The sequence below is a fragment of the Muntiacus reevesi genome, chromosome 8 (assembly GCF_963930625.1).
Source record: "Muntiacus reevesi chromosome 8, mMunRee1.1, whole genome shotgun sequence".
NCBI lineage: Eukaryota > Metazoa > Chordata > Mammalia > Artiodactyla > Cervidae > Muntiacus > Muntiacus reevesi.
This window is the reverse complement of record NC_089256.1, coordinates 6908464-6930542: the sequence shown is the minus strand read 5'-3', so window position 1 is coordinate 6930542 and position 22079 is coordinate 6908464. Positions and strand designations below refer to the sequence as shown.

Sequence of the window (22079 nt, the reverse complement as noted above, 5' to 3'; positions counted from 1 at the left end):
TCAATTGATTAGTCTGATATTTAGAGTCAGTCATAGTTAATATTTTCTTTTTCTTTGCATCCCCTATTTTTGAACAAATGACAGAACTTGTGAATTTAGTCTTGTTCATCTAGATCTATTACCACTTTCATAGTTTATGTCTTTATTATCTAAGGCTTCTATAACCACAACCTCAACTTACAGGCTTTTCCATTTTCTTCCATTTCTCTTTTATGCAATTTAGTCTATTATGCTGCTACCAAATTAATTTTTATGAAAATACCAATTTCAAGATAACAGTCACGAAAAAATAAGTCCAAATTCCTTAGCCTGGTATTCAAGGTCCTCCATAATCTGGCCTCAATCTGTTTTTTCAACCTTATCTTCTACTATTTCCCAATACAAGTCCTCTGCTTCAGTCAGGTTTATCTATTCCTTCTCCTCAAATACATCACATTTACTCTAAAAAAAGAAAAAGTATTAAAAATTTCAGACATACAAAAAGGTTAAAAAGATAATGTGTTACTATCACATTTACTTTTGACTATAATTTCCAACTCATGTTATTTTTTTCAACTGGCATACCCTTCCCCTCATTTTTCCTCTGTGATAATCTATTAGTACCCTGCTTAAGTCTATTCCCATCTATAGATCTGTATTTAACTTAAATTCACACAGCTCATCTTTTCAAAATTCTTCCAGAATTTTTTGCTCATTATGTCACAATTATACACATCCTTTAATCTGTGTAAATGTTTCTTTACTCTATCCTTATTTCCTGTGAATTTCTGGAGTCCTACATGTTATACCGCTTTGGCAAACACGTTGCAGCTAGAACACTTTTATGCATAATATACAATAAAGAAAATACTTACAAGCTCATCTGACTCAGCATTCACTAAGATTTCCAACATCATGTTTTCTCCACGACTGCTTTGCTGGAATACTTGAACCCCACTTTTCTTCAAAAAAAACTTTAAAAGAATTCATAGAATTTAATTTTTAATTATTTTTCCATAATTACTTCACTTTCAATAAAGTAAAAAAAATTCTGAACTAAATAGTCACTGACTTTGTGTTTGATGTGTTTCAAAGTAGGAAATCCACAGAAATATAATGCCTTCTGGTCAACCTTGGTTATTTTGTTCTTGCTTATATCTATACGCCAAGCATCTAATGATATTATTTTATACCTGGAAAATAAATAAAGGTATTTGATTTAAAATTCATACATTACAAGCAATCACAGTTTTTCAGCATCCTTTCAGTATTTTGCAAGAGTTATCCTTGCTTTTAAACAGGAGAATAACAATTTGCCCTTTAAGACAAAGAAAATATACAGCAGCAGATTCTCCGTTGTTACTAACTCAGACACAACGATGACTGTAACATACTGAGTGGAAATTTTCCCATTTATTTAAAAATACATATAATATATATATGCATAAATATATAATATATATAAAGTATATAAATTATACATGTATATATGATTTTCATACTAAAGGAATATATAACACATATTACAAACCTCTACATCCTCCATGTTCCAAAACCCAGAATGGAAAATAAACACTTTATAATGTCTATTTCATCTTTCTCTTTAAGAAAAGGAAAAATCATAATAGAGAGAAGTTTACTTTATCTGCAACTCAACTTCCATCTGTGTATTACTGCAGGGAAGATGAGAAAAGAGAAAAAACAAGGAAAACATTTTAATGAAGAAGAGAAAGAAGAAATGGACTGAAATGGATTTGAGGTAAGAAAACAGAGGAGCTCTTTTATTTCTTGTTTTTCTTCTTTCCTGTTGGGTGGTTAGGGAATGTAAAAGGTAAAGTCATAGCATGTCAAATAATGCTGGGAGCAGACACTGGCAATGAAAACAAAAATTCACACATTTCTTGAGGAAGAGAAGATATATACACTGTGGGGAATGCCAGGGGCAGTAGGGTAGGGAACAACTTTAACAGAAGACAGAAAGAGAGAAGCAGAATTGGATCAAAGCAGAGAACTACAGAAACAACTGAGACAGACAGAGATGCTATGATTCTTGGAAAGTTGGATGTAATTCATTATCAGTTGCATACAAATGTCATAAATTATCTGTTAATTCTCGAAATAGATATTCAAAAGCTTTTTAAAAGTTAATTTTAATATTATTTTTTCTGCACCCTCTGTTTTTGAAGAATTACCACACAACATTACCTTGCACAGCATCGCTCTACGGGAGGAAACTTTTCTGGCCATGGAGAGGGGTAGGTGAACTCTGTGTCGCTGTCAAACCAGCACATTAGGCACTCACTATGTTGATTTCTTTTTCTCTCTTCTTTTTTGAGGGAGTGGTTACATGTCTCCATGGCTTCTAACAATCGCTTCTGAATATAAATATTGAAGAGAGGGGTCAAAAACATAAAAATTCTGTAATCTTAACACATAGAATGAATCTTTTCCCTCAAAAAACAAATTTACTATTTGTGCTCTTAAAAAGCAAAAATCTTAGTAACAGAATTCTTTTCAACTTAATTACATGAAAAACTGATGTGCTATTCTTGTTTCTAAGGGCAATAGAATATTTCTTGTCACTATAAGTTCCTCTGAAAATATTACTCCAACAGCAGCCACTAAAGTGTGGCTAAGAACAGCAGAGAATCAAAATTTAAATATGAATTTGTCATAATTCACTGCTCCTTAATCTCTCACATTGCAAATCTGCATTAATATAGAAATGTTCATCTTTATGATTATCTTTTATATTTAATGCAATTCCAATGAAAATCACAATGGTTTAAAATATATTTTTCAAAGGAAAAATGATGTTAGTGTTCATACTGGAAGAATAAAGGTTGAACTGCAAAGTTATCAAGAACTCGTCTTATGAGGTCCCATCACTTTTTACAAAATCACCTATAAGCAAAACACTTAAGTACGGACACCACAAAAGACCCACAGACCAGAAGAACAAAATAAATAGTTAAAAAACAAATCCAAATATATGTCAAACATAGTACACCAGACACTTTTAAAATAATGCTTTTGTCCAGTTGGAAAAAAAAAGCACACATATATTTCAATATCATACTATATACAAAACAAGTAGTAATGAGACAACAAAGTATTAGAAGAAAATCTAGAAAAGTATTGATAATTTTTTTTTAAAGTATTGATAATTAGTAGTGAAAAATTCTTAAGTAAGGCAGAAAAAAGCCTAGCCACTTTAAGGAAAAAGACATTTTTAAGTAAAAGAAAATGTATGTGATAAAAGAGGTCATGAACAAATCAACAAGCAAATGCCACACTAGGAAAAAATATTCCTAGCATACAAAGAGCTGCTCAAAATAAAAAAAAAAATGAGGGAAAGGATATAAACAGACAATTTATAAAAGGGAAAATGCAAAAGACAAACACACATAAAAATATATCAAATTAGGGATCAGATAAAAATAAACTTGAATAATAATAAAATGGCATTCTTTATCATCAGTAGACTGGTCAAAATTAAACAGTAACATTCAGGACTAGAAAAGCAGAGAAGTAGGTACTCTCAAGTACTGATGGTGTGAATTAGACCAGTCTTTTTGAAAAAGAATCTGGTAAAATTAATTAAAACAAAAACCATACACTCCCATTAACCAAGCATTTCTGCTTTGGGGATTCTACCTTATAAAAATAAAACTACCAATACATAAGAATGTATTAACAAACAAAAAGAAAACATAAATACATAAGTACTTTTATCATAGCATTGTGTACAATAGCAAAAACACGAAGAGTTGTAAGAATTTGCAAAATCAGTATGGTGTGTTCCCATGTACTTTTCACCCAATGATAGCATCTTACACACAGCGTTGTGTGTTGACACTGGTACACCATCACTACAGACTTATTAAGATTTCAGTGTGCTTAGTCGCTCAGTTGTGTCCGACTCTTAGGGACCCTACAGACTGTAGCCTGCCGGGTTCCTCTGTCCATGGGGATTCTCCAGGCAAGAATACTGGAGTGGGTTGCCATGCCCTCCTCCAGGGGATCTTCCCAACCCAGGGATCGAACCCAGGATACCTGCATTGCAGGTGGATTCTTTACTGTCTGAGCCACCAGGGAAGCTCCAGATTTCACTAGTTTTTATATGTAAATACTGTGATGAGATGGCTGGATGGCATCTCCGACTCGATGGACATGAGTTTGAGTAAACTCTGGGAGTTGGTAATGGACAGGGAGGCCTGGAGTGCTGTGATTCATGGGGTCACAAAGAGTCGGAGACGACTGAGCGACTGAACTGAACTGAACTGAACTGTGTATGTACAGCAGTATGGAATTCTTATGAAAAGTGCAGATTCATGTGTGTGCGCTCAGTCGCTCAGTGGTGTCTGACTCTTTGCGACCCCTATGGACTGTAGCCTGCCAGGCTCCTATGTCCACAGGGTATTCTTCAGGCAAGAACACTGGAGTGGGTTGCCATGCCCTCCTCCAGGGGATCTTTCCAACTCAGGGATCGAACCCAGGTTTCCTGCATTGCAGGCGGATTCTTTACCATCTGAGTCACCAGGGAAGCTTCATGTAACCACCTCTAAAACTGGAATACAGGACTGTCACGAAGCTTCATGTAACCACCTCTAAAACTGGAATACAGGACTGTCACATCACTGTAAAGAAACTCCTTCACATTATCCCTTTATACCCATACGCATATATTGCTCAGTCATGTCTGACTCTTTGCGACCCCGTGGACTGTAGCCCGTCAGGCTCCGCCATCCATGGGATTCTCCGGGCAAGAATACTGGAGTGGGTTGCCATTTCCTCCTCCAGGGGATCTTCCCGACCCAGGGATTGAACTCAGGTCTCCCGCATTGCAGGCAGACGCTTTAACCTCTGAGCCACCAGGGAAGCCCTTATCCCTTTAGAGTCACACCCTATCCCCCAATGATCTGTTTTATATTATAATAATTTCATCATTTCAAACATAATACATAAATGGAACCGTCTAAGATTGACTTTTTCAGTCAAATGAACTTTTTCCCATCCATTGTTTATAGAAATAGTTCTTTTTATTGCTGAGTAGTATGCCATTTTATGAATGTACTACAGGTTTTTCTAAATCCATTCACTCATTGAAGGATATCTGAATTTTTTTCCAGTTTGGAGTTATCACAAATAACTTGCTCTGGACAATAATGTACAGGTTTTTACAAAAATATATAGCCAGTTGTTTCAGTACCAATTGTTAAAAAGCTTTTTCTTTACCTATTGAATAGCTCTGATGTCTTAATTGAAAATTTATTCACTGGTCAAGTATAGATCTAGGTTGTTTGGCCTCTATTCTGTTTCACTGATCTATGTCTATTATGATGTAGGAAACATACTGCCTTGATTACTTTAGCCTAAAGGTAAGTCATGAAATCAGATAATGAAAGTCTTTCAGTATTGTTCTTCTTACAGATTGTTTTGGCTACTCTAGATACTTTGCAATTTCATCAAAACTTTAAAACTGGACTTTTGATTTTTATACAAAAATTTGCTGCATTTTTGCTAGGATTATGTTGAGCCCAAAGATCAATATGGGAAGAGGTTATGTCTTAACAATATTAAATCTTCTATTCCCTGAACATGGTATATTCTTCCATTTATTTAGGTCTCCATAACTCAACACTATTTGCAGTTTTCAGTGTGCATGCTGTTAAATTTATAAATGTGAATTTTATATTTCTTAATGCTACTGAAAGTAAAAGTCTTTTTAAAAAATTTATATTTTCCAATTTTTTGTTGCTAGTATATACAAACATAATTGAATTTTGTATAGATTTTATAGTTTGTGACCTTGTTAAATTTACTTATTGTTAATACTATCTTTTTGAAGATTCCTTAGAATTTTCTATTTTTGTAGTAATGCTATGTGCATATAAAAACAATTTTTCTTCTTCCTTTCTAATCTACATGACTTTATTTCTTTCCCTTGACTTAATACAGTGGACTCCTAGTACAGTATTAGAAAGAATTGATTAGAATGAACATCCTTGTCTTAAACTTGATTTTACAAAGAAAACATTCAAAATTTTACTATTAAGTATACTGTTAGCAGTGCACATGTGTGTGCTAAATCACTTCAGTTGCATCCAACTCTTTGTGACCCTATGGACTATAGCCCACCAGGTTCCTCTCTCCATGGGTTTTTAAAGCATGCATTCGGTTTTGACTTCCCTGGTGGCTCAGACAGTAAAAGCATCTGCCTACAATGAGGGAGACCCGGATTTGATCCCCGGGTCGGGAAGATTCCCTGGAGAAGGAAATGGCAACCCACTCCAGTACTCTTGCCTGGAAAATCCCATGGATGGAGGAGCCTGGTAGGCTACAGTCCATGGGGTCGCAAAGAGTCAGACACAACTGAGCAACTTCACTTCTTTGGTTGAGGACGTTTCCTCTTATTTCTAGTAGTTGAGCATTTCTATTAAAATTGGACGTTGAATACTCAAATGTGGTAAATCACATTGAAAACCAACACTGTATTTCTAAAATAAATCTCATTTGGTTAGGAGTATTATCCTTCTATATTACTGGATCCCATCTGGCTTGACTTTGTTAAAAGTTTTGCATCTACTTTAGGATGGATATTATCAAGTAATTTTCTTTTCTTGTAGTATCATTGACTATTATGCTGGCCTAATATGATATACTGGGAAGTGATTATTTCTCTTCTATGTTCTCAAAGTTTGTATAAAATTGGTATTATTTCTTTCATGAAGGCTTACCAGAATTCACAAGTCAAGACATCTGAGCCTAGAATTTTTCTCTGTGAGACGATTTAAAATTATGAACTAAATGTCTTTAAAAGATATAGGATTACTTAGATTTTTTTTTTTTCTGTCAGTTTTGTTGAATCGTGTTTAAAGAACCGTATTCACTTCATTTAGGTTGTTAAATTTGTTGGCATAAAATAGTTCACAATACGCCTTATCGATTTTTTTCGTAACTATAGGATTTATAGGACACCTCTTCTTTCATTCTAAATTTATGTGTTCTCCCCTGGTGCTCTAGTTTTTTTTAAGCCTTTTTTGATATGTCTTTCTAGGATTTATCAATTTTATTAATCTTTCAAGAGGATCAACTTTTGGTTTCATTGATTTTTCCCTATTGTTTGTTCAGTTTCCATGGATTTCTGCTCCTGACTTTTTGTTTTCTTCATTCTGCTTAGTTTGGATTTAAATTGCTCTTGTTTTCCTAGCTTCTTATGGTAGGAAGTTTAATTTACTTCAAAATATTTTCTTGTTTAGTATAAGCATCTAGAACCTGAAGTTTCCCTTTTCGGCCTTGCTTTAGTTTTATCACACAGATTATGATATGTGTTCTCATATCATTCATATAAAACATTTCAAATATTCCTTTAAGTTTCTTTAATATATGGATTATTTAGAAGTGTGTTATTTGATTTCAAAATTTTTATAAATTTTCAGAGATCTGTTGCTGATTTTTAACTTAATTCTATGTGGTCAGAGAACATTCACCTTATGATTTCACCCTTTTAAATTTACTGAGATATTTTTATGCCTTACCAAATAATCTTGGTGAACAGTCTTTCACTTAAAAATGTGTATTCCTTAGTTGCTAAGTATACTGTCCTACAAATATTAATGAGGTTAAGTAGGTTTATAGTGTTATTTAAGTCTTTCATCTTTGGTAACTCTGTTCTGAAGCCTACTTGGTCTAATATTAGTAAAGCAATGCCAGCTTCCTTATAATTAGCATACACAGAAGTTTTGATGCACAGAACAAAGATGAGAATAGTTAAAACTCATTAACACAAATGGTGATTAAAATCCACTGCTCATTCATTTATGTGAAGTAATCTCTACAAGTGTATATATAACCATTTAATTACTGACCTCATCAATAAAAGGTATTAGTACCACAGCTTCCCATTCCTGTTGTTTCCCATTTAGGTCAGTTTTAAAATCAGGTGGATAATATTCTATAATTGGTGAGTCGTCACTGGTCATCAAATGCTGTGAAAACATAAAATAGTGTAATAGAAATGTAAGAACTAATATCAGTGTAGCTTTCTGTTAATATATTTATAATATTTGTTTACCTATTACAATATAAAATTTATAAGCAAGGCAAAAGTAAGTTTTCACATCTTAGATATGCTATAGTATACTTGTTATATTTTGATTTTCAAATATGAGACTTCTAATTTCACTGCCACTCATCACTTTCTCATTCCACTAAGCTAGTTATATAGCCAAACTATCCTTACTCTGAATTTTATCATTTCTATCTTCTACAGTCTTTTCACTCTACAAGGCTCATCTAAATTCTGTTTTTCCATTCAGATTTCAGTTCATTTCACACACTCCATTTTTAATCTTAGACAATTTATTTTCATGTCATAATCAACTAATTTTATTAAGTTATATAACTGTCATCTAAGATAATTTAAAAAGAAACAGAAATCCAAAAATACAAGAATCTCCTTACCACCAGTAGCAAAGATAGAAAGTCCAATAAGACATGTTTTTATTAGAGATTTTATAACAGAAGTAGATAAAGAAACCTAAAGATATCCTCTAGGAAATGAATATAGAAGATCATGGCATAAAAAATTTTAAAGAAATAAAAGCATATTTCTCAGAGTAATATTCAAAATAAAATAGTCAGTATGTCATGGGTACAGAAGAATCAAAACATATGTGGCTATAAAAACCTGCATGGCTATATTAGTCCTGAGTGGTTTAATATCAATTCTTAATGTATTGAAGGTAGGAAAAAAAGCATCAAAGAAACTAAAGGAAGGAAGGCCATGGGCCAGGATGAAGGACAGGTTAAGTTTCAGAAAGATTTAGAAGGAAGCTGGACACTGTTCAAACAGCGAAGGTATGTGGTATGTATATATTTATGTGTGTCTATTTCAATTCCTGGCACCAGACCACAGAGTTAGAACAGATTGATGCTCTAGAAGAACTAAAATGAAGTTTACCCTCAAAATCAGTTTAGTAGGCTTAGTGTAATTTTGGTGACCCAATCACCACTGAAACAGCTTTCTCCTGTTATAGGAAGTACATTAATCAGAGAGAAGTTTTTTATTCCATAATTTGATAAATGAAATTCTTAAAATCCAAATATAAATGGAAGTAGCAATTTTGTTGAGATAAACAACTTATCAGAATAATCCATATTCTAATAGGTAAAGGGTAAAAGAGAACAGAAACGAAATCTGCAATATCTGGACAGAGTAGATGGCTTTAGATTTTGCCAAGCTCAATTTACTTTCATCAGTGCAGAGACAACTGGAGATGTGCTTAAAGATACTGAAAACAAAGCTGCCATGCTTTGAATGGTTTATGAAATGTGTTTGCATTTTTAAAACAAAGTTAACTTTAAATCAAGGAATTACTTTTCAAGAGACTTAAGGAATACTATATTTGAAACTGAAAATAAATATATTTAGCTATTAAAGAAATTTGGGTATGATGTTTCTAGGTTTGGAGGAGGAACTCCTAAATATTAAAAAGAACACAAATACATTTAATTCTATAACCCACCTGGTAGCATGCAGGGAGTAAATTTTTGCTAGCTGCTGGAAGTACAGCAAGAAGCTGTTCAAATGGCTTAAAAGGTTTTCCCAGTTCAAAATGGATTTTGAGTGTACTGATGTTGCGGATATCAGACAGGAAAGGTGCATAATGGTATGGATAAAACCTGTAAGACAAAACTGAGCTCTAAACAATTGGCAAACTTTATGAAACAGATCAATAGTTAGTACATACTTTTCAATATTCTATTTTAACAGCTGTGCCTCTGTGCGTGTGTTCAAGTCATGTCCACAAACAGCAATAATTCTAAAGAAAAAAAATCACTCATAATTCTGCCACATGAATATAAGAAATCAGCAATGTTGAAAAATGTAGATTATTTGATGACAACAAGTATTTTATTTCCTTAATTTTTAAAGTGCAGTTTGTATTTCAAAAATTTAGATGTATGTAATTGAAGGGTATATATATTAATAACACATATAAAAATAATTTATTTTTTATATAAATAATACAATGACTCCAGTTTCAGAAGTATTGAGGGTGAATCTTCCAAACAATAGATTCTCAGAATGAACTAATGAGGCAGTCAGAAGACATTCAGTTACTTCATGTGGGCCTGAGCTTCTCTCATGAAGACACAGGGAAGTCTGAGCTCATATGGTTGTTACTAGTCAGCTCTAAGAATCATCATCTTTGAATTAGTGTGTATACATATATATTGTGTTCGTGATAACGATTAAACCATTTGTCACTCATGCATACCAACTTTTGTTTTTAAAATCTTCCCATATTTAACATGAAGAAATATTTTTAGAAATTTCAAACATATAATTTTTTTTCATTTTTTGTTAAAAATTAAAATTTTTTAAAAAGCCAGTTACCCTAAATATATAATTTTAAAAAAATTTAAAAATAATTTCAATGTTCTTAATGTCTGACTAAAAACATCAAAATAAAAGCCAACAAAATAATTTTATATTCCACAATTATGGTATACTTCAAAAGAATGGGAAAGTTTAGGAGGCAGAATTGCATGTAGAACAACAGACTTTGGAAATCAGATAGGCATGTACTTGAATACTGGTGTGTGACACTGGAAAGGTTATTTAATCCTCTGAGCCTCATCTATCAAAAGCAGAAAATATTTACTTTAAACAGCTTTGAGGACTATATGAGCACACGCTTTACAAGTGCTTGGCCTCAATGCCTGGTAATATAATAGGTATAACTTACACTCACTCTCTTAAAAAAGGGCAAAAAGGATATTTTTTGTCACTAGAGTGCTCTTCAGAGATGCCCTGAGAATCCTGTTAGTTATTGAAGATATTTTTTAAAGGCTATTAGTAAGCAAAATTCTATTAATAATTAATGCCACATTATTTTGCACTGGTATGTTTTACTGTTGGTGCTTTAAAACAGAGCCTAGAAGGTGCTCTGAAAACAAAACAAAACAAGCTATCTCATCACTTGAAAGTGTCTAGTTTTCCTTGTATCATTTTTTGACTTGTTTTCTATTTCGGTGGATGGTTTGGAAATGTAGATGGCACTTGCTGGAATAGGAAACATGAGATAAATAGAGAATTATTACTATTCCAGGAGAAGTAAATTCTTTTCTCCTTTCTTCATTACCCTTCCCAGTCTAACATTCATATAATTCATTCTTCATTACTCCTAACAGAAACATTTTTCAAACATATAAAGATGTAGAGAAGAATATAATAAACAATCCCACTTAACCATCACTCAGACCCAGTAATTGTCAAGACTTTGTGACACTTCATTCATTATGATAGAAAATTTAAATCCTTAGATTAACAGAGAGCTTTTTATTATGGGCCATCTACTACAGTTGGAAGTATCTTTATTATAAAAGGATCTTTTTAAAATATTACAATACTAAAAAAGATTCTTTTTCCTTTAAACTTGGCTGTATGTACCTTTTTAAAAATACCATTAATATCATAAATAGAAGTAAAAAGGAGAGATTGTCAAATGAGCTTACAGTAGAATGAGTCATTATAAAATACAAAACTTTATTTTTGTTTTTATTCCCTCACCAGCTCCAGGACTGAACGCCATGATAGTAATAGTGCAAAATCCACTGTATCGCCTGAACATAACATGCAGCTTGATCAGCCAGAAAGTCACTGAAAACAGAAAAGAGTATTTTCATTTTAACATTATTTCCTGAAGACAGGTCATTGTGTTTAAAACATGGTATCTCCTAATATCACATTCTGCCTCACACGTTTTATTTAATCAATGAATAAGCCAGAAACTGCAATCAGAAAAAACTCTAAAATATTATTGTAAAAAATTCTATCATACAAGATTAAAAATTTGCCTTAAAGTTTTCCTAAACCAACTATTTGATTACTTAAACCTGCTGTGCATACTTACAGTCAATGTACTATATCTTTGGCATCAAGTTTGAAGGTTTAATAAAGCTTTCTAAACAGTGGCACTACCACTTTGTTAAATATTCAGAGTGTGACGGAAAACAAAGATGGAAATCTTATTTGGCAGGATGTCTGAGCGAATCACAGGAGGAAATCAAGAAGATTTTAAAATCTGGTTAGAGGAGCTAGAACGTATTTTGAAAAGTGTTATATTCACTGAAAAATATTCCCTTTAATGTCTTTTTCTCAAAAAACTATCATTTAAGGTAAAATAATCACACACACACACAAAAGAGCACCCTGAGGACTTCCCCGGTGGTACAGTGGCTGGGAGTCCGCCTCCTAATGAAGGGCACAAGAGACTGATACCTGGTCTGGGAAGATCAAGGCTATGGTTTTTCTAGTGGTCATGTATGGATGTGAGAGTTGGACTGTAAAGAAAGCTGAGCACTGAAGAACTGATGCTTTTGAACTGTGTTGTTGGAGAAGACTCTTGAGAGTCCCTTGGACTGCAAGGAGATCCAACCAGTCCATCCTAAAGATCAATCCTGGGTGTTCATTGGAAGGACTGATGCTGAAGCTGAAACTCCAACACTCTGGCCACCTGATGTGAAGAACTGACTCATTTGAAAAGATCCTGATGCTGGGAAAGATTGAGGGCAGGAGCAGAAGGGGACGACAGAGGGGAGATGGATGGATGGCATCACCAATCAATGGATATGAGTTTGGGTAGGCTCCGGGAGTTGGTGATGGACAGAGAGGCCTGGCCTGCTGCAGTTCATGGGGTTGCAAAGAGTCAGACACGACTGAGTGACTGAACTGAACTGAACTGAAATGGGAAGATCCCACAGGCTGGGGAGCAACTAAGCCTGTAAGCCACAACTACTGAAGCCTGCAAGCCCAAGCCTGTGCTCCACAAGAGAAGCCACCACAATGAGAAGCCTGTGCACTGAGATGAAGAGTAGCCCCCGCTTGCTGCAACCAGAGAAAGCCCGTGATCAGCAACAAAGACTCAGAGCAAATAAGAATAAAATTAATTAAAAAATGAGCACCCTAGGTAAACCCCAAAGTGGCTATAAAACTTGTTAGTGTTTGTTGGTGGAGGTTTACCATCTGAGCCAACAGGGAGGCCCTCAGGCAGATATTTCTAAGTGAAATTGTAGATCTACATATTTCTGGAAGTTACATTTTTTAAATGAAATGAATGACTATTATAAAAGAACTGTTTCATTATTGAAAACTGAGACAATGATGAAAAGTGTTTTTATTACCTTATAGTAATTTTGGTATGCTGTGGTATGTAATTTTGGTATGACATTTTGGTATGTTTTTCTCAGTCTTTTTATCCCCAAGTTTTTCCTTTTTAAATATAAATGACAGTATACTCTGTATATGATTTTGTATCCTCTTTTAAAATTTATATTTAATAATTTAATAATAGAAAGTATCTTTCTAAATTTTTATTAACTTTTCGTAACTACCAGTTTAACAGTTCTCTATATTCTGGAAGCACTAGAGATGGCAGAGATAGTGACTGTAATGAGGAGAAAGTGGAGACAATTATGATGAACCTTCTCACTGGACAAGTATATTGTTTCTAATTTTCTACTATTTAAAAAAATTTCCTTGTGTATAAAGATCATCTGTGTCTAAGTTTATATTTTTATGATAGATTAACAATTAGAATTATTGGGTCAAAGGCTTTTAGATACATACCTTCCAAAATATTTTTTAAAAATAATTTCCATTTATTTATTTTTGGCTGTGCTGGATCTTCACTGCTGTTCAGGCTTTTCTCCAGTTGCAGTGTGTGGGCTTTTCATTGCAGTGGCTTCTCTTTTTATTTTTTTTCTTTTTTTTTTAAATATTATTTTATTAGTTGGAGGCCAATCACTTCACAACATTTCAGTGGGTTTTGTCATACATTGACACGAATCAGCCATATAGTTACATGTATTCCCCATCCCGATCCCCCCTCCCACCTCCCTCTCCACCCGACTCCTCTGGGTCCTCCCAGTGCACCAGGCCCGAGCACTTGACTCATGCATCCCACCTGGGCTGGTGGTCTGTTTCACCATAGATAATATACATGCTGTTCTTTCAAAACATCCCACCCTCACGTTCTCCCCCAGAGTTCAAAAGTCTGTTCTGTACTTCTGTGTCTCTTTTTCTGTTTTGCATATAGGGTTATTGCTACCATCTACCTAAATTCCGTATATATGTGTTAGTATACTGTAATGTTCTTTATCTTTCTGGCTTACTTCACTCTGTATAATGGGCTTCTCTTTTTACAGAGAATGGCTCAGCCGTTGCGGTTCCCGGGCTCTAGAGGACAGGCTCAGGAGCTGTGGTGCATGGACTGAGTTGCTCTGCATCATATGGGAACTTCCCAGATCAGGGATCAGACTCGTGTCCCATGCATTGGCAGGTGGACTCTTTACCACTGAGCCACCAGCAAAGCCCTCCAAAATAATTTTGCCTACTTATATTTCCATCAGAAATCAAGGGAAGAAATCTACCATCACTCCTGGACCACTGAATATAACAACTTAAAAAGATTTGCTTATTTGCTAGGCAAACAAACAGTATCTCATTTTTATAACCTCATATTTTAATAAATAAAAAGAAAAGGAAATAAAACAGAAGAGTAGTCCCCTAGCAAATCAAGCATTTAATTGCAGCTACTATACTTCTCTATAACATAATCAAGGAAATATTAAGAACTAAGGAATAAAGAATTAAATGCATAACTATTATAAATATTTTATTTCTAAGTCTCAAAAGTCCTACTTGCTAATAATATCTGACAAAACTTCAAATGACCTGATAGCTGTGCTACAATTTCTTCCTCTCTAGCTGCCAGAGATAAGTATGAATACAGGCCTTACACAAAGACTATGTCTAGACTAGAAAGCAGTCTGAGTAAATGGAGCAACACGGAAATCTTGGGTCTTTTCTTGGGCAGTCTCTAGGAAAGATTCTTAGTATTTTATTTTTTTAAAAGTAAAAATAATAGTATAGAAAATATCTAAGTATAGTGTATATAATAAGGGTACAAAGAATTTTATGAAACTTTATCTCACTGACAGAAAAACAGCCTCATTTCATGGTTAAGGATGGGCTCCGGGGCCAGATTGCCTGTTACTTATAGTTTGGCTTTGCCATTCATTACCTTTGCATATCACCTGGAGCAAATCACTTAAATCTCTCTATTCCTTAACTTCCTCTATTTTAAAATAATAATAATAATTCTACTTAAAAAACTGTTGTGAGAATTACAATTTAACATTTTCACATTATTACATATATTTATATATGCTTATATTTTTAAATTATAAATGAGTTAATATTTTTTAAATGTTTAGGATAGTGCCTGGCACTAGACCAATAGTCAATATCAAGATCAGATTGATTATGTTCTTTGTAGCCAAAGATGGAGAAGCTCTATACAGTAAGCAAACTGGAGCTGACTGTGGCTCAGATCATGAGCTCCTGAGTGCAAATTCAGGCTTAAACTGAAGACAGTAGGGAAAACCACTAGGCCACTCAGGTTCGACCTAAATCAAATCCCTTATGATCATACAGTGGCAGTGACAAATAGATTCAAGGGATTACATCTGAAAGAGTGCCTGAAGAACTATGGACAGAGGTTTATAACACTGTACAGGAGGCAGTGACTGAAAGCATCCCAAAGAAAAAGAAATGTAAAAAGGCAAACTGGTTGGTTGAGGAGGCTTTACAAATAACTGAGGAAAGAAGAAAAGCAAAAGGCAAGAGAGAATGGGAAAGATATACCCAATAGAATGCAGAAGTCCAGAGAACAGCAGTAGAGATAAGTAAATGAAAAATGCATAGAAATAGAGGAAAACAACAGAATAGGAAGGATGAGATCTATTCAAGAAAACTGGAGATACCAAGGGGACATCTCATGTAAGGACAGGCATGATACAGGACAGAAATGGTAAGGTCCTAACAGAAGTAGAAGAGATTAAGAGATGGCAAGAATACACAGAAGAACTATACAAAAAAGGTCTTAATAACCTTGATAACCGTGACTGTGTAGTCACTCAATTAGAGGCAGCCATCCTGGACTGTGAAGTCAAGTGGGCCTTAAGAAGCATTACTACAAACAATGCTAGTGGAGGTGATGGAATTCCAGCTGAGCTATTTCAAATCCTAAAAGATGATGCTATAAAAGTGCTGCACTCAGCATGTCAGCAAATTTGGAAAACTCAGCAGTGGCCACAGGACTGGAAAACGTCAGTTTTCATTCCAATCCCAAGGAAAAGCAATGCCAAAGAATGCTCCAATGACCAGATAATTGTGCTCATTTCACATGCTAGCAAGGTTATGCTCAAAATCCTTTAAGCGAGGCTTTAGTATACATGAACCGAGAACATCTAGATGTACATGTTGGGTTTCAAAGATGCAGAGGAACCAGAGATCAAATTGCCAACATTTGTTGGGTGGATCATGGAGAAAGCAAAGGAATTCCAGAAAATCATCTGCTTCATTGACTACGTGAAAGCCTTTGACTGTGTGGATCACAACAAGCTGTGGAAAATTCTTAAAGAGATGGGAGTACCAGACCACCTTACCTGTTTCCTGAGAAACCTGTATGCAGGTCAAGAATCAACAATTAGAACTGGACATGGAACAACGGACTGGTTCAAAATTGGGAAAGCAGTATGACAAGGCTGTATATTGTCATCCGGCTTATTTATCTTATATGCAGAGTTCAGTTCAGTTCAGTTCAGTTGCTCAGTCGTGTCCGATTCTTTGCGACCCCATGAATCGCAGCACGCCAGGCCTCCCTGTCCATTACCAACTCCCGGAGTTTACCCAAACTCATGTCCATCAAGTCGGTGATGCCATCCAGCCATCTCATCCTCTGTCGTCCCCTTCTCCTCCTGTCTCCAATCCCTCCCAGCATCACGGTTTTTTCCAATGAGTCAACTCTTCTCATGAGGTGACCAAAGTATTGGAGTTTCAGCTTCAGTGTCAGTCCTTCCAATGAACACCCAGGACTGATCTCCTTTAGGATGGACTGGTTGGATCTCCCTGCAGTCCAAGGGACTCTCAAGAGGCTTCTCCAACAACACAGTTCAAAAGCATCAATTCTTCGGCGCTCAGCTTTCTTCACAGTCCAACTCTCACATCCATACATGACTACTGGAAAAACCATAGCCTTGACTAGATGGACCTGTGTTGGCAAAGTAATGTTTCTGCTTTTTAATATGCTATCTAGGTTGGTCATAACTTTCCTTCCAAGGAGTAAGCGTCTTTTAATTTCATGGCTGCAATCACCATCTGCAGTAATTTTGGAGCCCCCCAAAATAAAGTCTGACACTGTTTCCACTGTTTCCCCATCTATTTCCCATGAAGTGATGGGACCAGATGCCATGACCTTAGTTTTCTGAATGTTGAGCAGAGTACATCATGTGAAATGCCAGGCTGGATGAATCACAAGCTGGAATCAAGATGGCCAGGAGAAATATCAGCAGCCTCAAATATGCAGATGACACCACCCTTATGGCAGAAAGTGATGAGGAACTAAAGAGCCTCTTGAGGAGATGAAAGAGGAGAGTGAAAAGCTGGCTTACAACTCAACATTCAAAAAACTAAGATCATGGCATCTGGTCCCAAGGCAAATAAGGGAAAAAAAGGAAGCAGTTACAGATTTTATTTTCTTAGGCTTCAAGATCACTGCAGACAGTGACTGTAGATATGAAATTAAAAGATGCTTGCTCCTTGGAAGAAAAGCTATGCAAACCTAGACAGCGTATTAAAAAGCAGAGACATCACTTTGCCAATAAAAGTTCGTATAGTCAAAGCTATGGCTTTCCAGTAGTCATGTATGGACGTGAGATTTGGACCATAAAGATGGCTGAGCGCTAAAGAACTGATGCTTTCTAACTGAGGTGTTGGAGAAGACTCTTGAGAGTCTTGAGAGTCCCTTGGACTGCAAGGAGATCAAATCCTAAAAGAAATCAGTCCTGAATATTCGTTGGAAGGACTGATACAGAAGCTGATGCTCCAATACTGTGGCCATCTGATGTAAAGAGCTGACTCACTGGAAAAGACCCTGATGCTGGTAAAGACTGAAGGCAGGAGGAGAAGGGGATGACAGAGTTTGAGATGGTTGGATGGCATCACTGACTCTGTGGACCTGAGTTTGAGCAAGCTCCGGGAGTTGGTGATGGACAGGGAAGTCTGGTGTCCTGCAGTCCACAGGGTTGCAAAGAGTTGGACACAACTGAGTGACTGAACTGAACTGAACTGTTATAGAGGGCTGTAGTTCAGAATGTGAGCCACCATTTTAGAGGTCAAGCTGTTAAGGAACTTTTATACTAGTTCCTAACCTGAGGCTGAGCCAGGTAGCCTTTGAGATAAGTGTGATGTGAGCTTTAGAAGAAATGAAGCAAAACACTAACCATTTTCTATCTGGCAATTTTTATCATAGGCATACAGCTGAGACTTGAACAATGCAGAAGTTAGGGACGCTAACCCTCTTGCAGTAGAAAATCCACTCATAACTTTAGATAGCTCTCTGTATCTGCAGTTCCACATCTATGGATTCAACCAACTGGGAAAAATGTAGTACTGTATTAAGTCTTCAGTAAAAACAATCCACATGTAAGTGGACCTATGCAGAGCAAGCCCATGTTATTCAAGGGTATACTGCATAATACATGCCAATGAATATTATCTTCTCCAAAACCACAGTAGTTGAAAGGTCTACAATAATTTGCAAAACAAAAAATCCTTTCTTCCCATTACCGTAACCATCAAAATCATGCTGTTTTCTGTAGAACTGCAAAGTCTACTTTTTCCTACTTTAAAGTAAAAGCAATGGCAAGAACATACTCAGAAACTACGTCAACTCCCATCTTTGTCATGTAATATGTTCTTTTATATTGCCTAAACTCGGTTTCAAATAGGTCATCATCTTCCATCTCTTCTTCTAAATTATCTGGAAAAAAGATAAACAGATAGTGGCTGACAATTAAGAACATTCCATTTTTCCATTTAATGCTTTGATAAATACACGTCAAAGTAGATGTTTATAGACTATCATAGAAATCTGTTTCATCCAATATTACTGAATTAGTCCCAGTAATGGAATATAATAACTATTCTGTCAAAAAAAAACAACATATATTAAAATACAGTTTGTACTCACCCTTAGAAGTTACCACTTCTTCTCCACTTTTGTCTAAAGCAGCCCAACATATGGAATTTTCCTGGCCCTATTAAAAATTATATATCAATATAAAAGCAAGATATGCTTCAAGATGAGACATTTAACAGAAAGATTTACAAAATATTAAAGATAAATGAATGATCTTTAAGTGACATACTGTAAAAGTTTATTTTAAAAATAATCCTCAAATGCTGTGTAAATGTTTTTGGTTTTATATCACTTGTTTCCTGAAGCTAAAATCTTTATTATTACAACTTAACATTTAGGCTCCTCAATGATAAGTAACAATGCTCACCAATACAAAAGAAAAATATTTTTCTAAGAAAAAAACATTTGAAAAACATTTCATTTACTTAGAGAAAAGTACACAATCAATATCAAATCCTTTCAACTTCAACACTTTTATATGTCAAATTCCACGCTACTGTTAACAAGAAACAATCTGTTTATAACTGAATCCAATAATTACAACTATTACCTATTTTTTATATATCTGGTTCCCATCGTTCCTGTAACTCTACCCTCCACTTCTATTTTCTTCCACGCAACTCATCTGCTTTTCTAAAGTTCTTCCATTTCATCACATTGTTCATATCCTGCCCATCTATTTTTCCACTCTTGTGATTTCATCCTTTCTCTTCTCTATTTTCCGATTGCCTACCAACTGCCAGTGACTTTCACTAGTTCTTCCAATCTAGGGTCTCTGCCAAATTTCTTGTCTGGGCTGTTCCTTCAGTTTCTTTGTTTTACCTGTGTCTCTAAAGTTAACTACATACCCCCAGACGACTTGTGAAGTTTAAGGAATGAGCTGAGGTGGGTGGAGCCAGGGAATACTGATATTTACGTTTGGAGTAAACATCCCCCAAAAGTTGCAGAGCCTGTTTTATTAAGATAAAAAACAGAGTAGAATGCAGACTGCTGCTAAGTTCCACAGAGGAAAAGCTAAGCAGTTAGAAAGACTACACTAAGATCAGGATAGCTGCCCTTTCTGGAGCAAGAGCTATTAGGCTTGAACTTAAATAGAAGCAGTACAGCCGAGAGACTGCAGAAAGCTCAACAATTTCACCAGAATCCAATAACTATGGACTGGCTGAGGAAAATTTCCGAAGAGGTTTATTTTCCAAGCTAACACACATAAGACATTCTTTACGGCTTACAAAAGGTGTTTTACAGGGTACTAGCATATTCTAAGTGGCTCTATTATTCATTTATCAAGCACCTAACATTTACCATATATTATGACACTGTATTTTATATATGATTTTATATATAAATTATTTCTAGAGAAAAATAAGTGATCTTATAACATTAAATGCTATTATAAATATCCACATTTTTAAAGAGATAACTAATTTTCTGGGTTCTTAAAATGTCTCTACACTTATTAATAGAATGGAAGAGCAAAAAAAAATGCAATGCTTTTCAATGGCAAAAATAAACTGCTTTTCAAAGATCAGATTTAAATGATGGTATCTAATACAGAAAAAGAAACCAAGCAATTTTTAAAATGAACATAAAGGAAAAGAGGAAACGAAACCAAAATGAGGAACCCCAAAATCATAAGAAAGAAAATGAGAAACAAGGAATATCAGTTTTACCTTTACAGGTAAAAAAATGAAAGGACACCTAAAAAAATGGACACCTTTGATTTTTTCTTTTCCTTGAAGTTCTTGGCTTCTTCTGCTGCAACACCTGCTGCTTCATTGAGGTACTTGTTACCAACTTTGCTTTCAAACCACTTGAGGTCCACAAAAACTTCACTGAAGTGTTCTCGATCAAACTATACAGAAATATTTAAATTTATTTTAAAATAACTTAAGTATGTCTAGAAGAAAATAAAACAAACTTTTAACAATGACTGCTTCTAGGGCATGGGAAATCAGAAGATATTACTTTTGATGCATACAGGGACTTTATTTACTACTCTGAAAACTAAAAATAAAAAGTGAGTAGAAATAAAAATAATTTAGATGAAATTATTCATACAAAATAACCAACTGGAGTAGAACTATAGAAATTTTTTCTTCTGGTATTATGTAATTGGTTACTGACCATTTACAGCTACCCTGGGACAGAAAAACAAAAACTTATAGTTACTTACATCTGATAGTTTCACAAGGTATTTCTCAAATCGAGGTAAGTTGAGATGCCCACTTTCATTAATATAACCTAAACGGAACAAAAAATGAATTTGCACTAAATGTTGACATTCAAAAAAAATAATTTTATAAATTCCTTTTTTTACAAAACGTTGAGTTTCGATTAATCAAGAAAAAACACAGTGCTGGACCATATAAGTGACCCTAGTTTCTACAGACTTGATGTTACTGTAATACACAATATGTAAGAATTGAAGCAAAATAGAAAAAGTTTCAGGTTTACATAATAAGAATCCTCCCAAATTTCCAAACACTGGGGTGACAGTTAATTAAATTAAGTAAAGTTCTAGAATTGAGGTCATTTATTTGATATGGTAACTTAAGAAGAAAAAGACAAATATCCTGCTACTCGATTGATTGATTGATTGATTCACTGTATGGTTTGCAAGATCTTAGTTCCCTGGCCAGAGACTGAACCTGTGCCTTTGACAGTGTATGTGTGGCGTCCTAACCACTGGACTGCCAGGGAATTCGGCTGTCTGCTTTATTCAGCATCAGCACTACCTGTCAGTTTCCCACTGTAAACTTAAAAGTCTCTCCCTGATAGTAAATACTCTGATGTTTATCCATTCAGAAAACTGAATTTCTACAGTTAAATATGAAAAGAGTTAAGTGAAACCAACAACCTCTGTAGGCTTTTGTAAGCTATTAAAGGTAAGAGATTAGTTAGGTATCTATGAATAAATGAGATTGCTTAACTTGTGTCATCTTCTCTGTTTGTGAACCATTGAAAATTGCAACTTTAGAACTTGGTGCCTTAGACTAAAAGAAACTCCAAATTCTTTTCCTACTTTAGCTGTGCATGCAATAATCT

General features: G+C 34.9%; 1 protein-coding gene across 4 annotated transcripts in view; it reads right to left on the bottom strand.

The window, feature by feature from the left end:
- XRN1 (5'-3' exoribonuclease 1) overlaps positions 1-22079 on the bottom strand; it is a 114271-nt gene that overhangs the window by 67947 nt on the left and 24245 nt on the right. For all 4 annotated transcript variants that reach the window (XM_065942913.1, XM_065942915.1, XM_065942914.1 and 1 more), the window contains exons 9-18: positions 21208-21275; positions 20749-20886; positions 19086-19152; positions 18770-18875; positions 11561-11650; positions 9510-9666; positions 7851-7970; positions 2185-2354; positions 1052-1172; positions 855-953 (exon numbers count right to left, since the gene is read on the bottom strand). In XM_065942913.1, the coding sequence (XP_065798985.1) occupies positions 855-953; positions 1052-1172; positions 2185-2354; positions 7851-7970; positions 9510-9666; positions 11561-11650; positions 18770-18875; positions 19086-19152; positions 20749-20886; positions 21208-21275 (1136 nt within the window). The remainder of the gene's footprint in view (positions 1-854; positions 954-1051; positions 1173-2184; positions 2355-7850; positions 7971-9509; positions 9667-11560; positions 11651-18769; positions 18876-19085; positions 19153-20748; positions 20887-21207; positions 21276-22079) is intronic.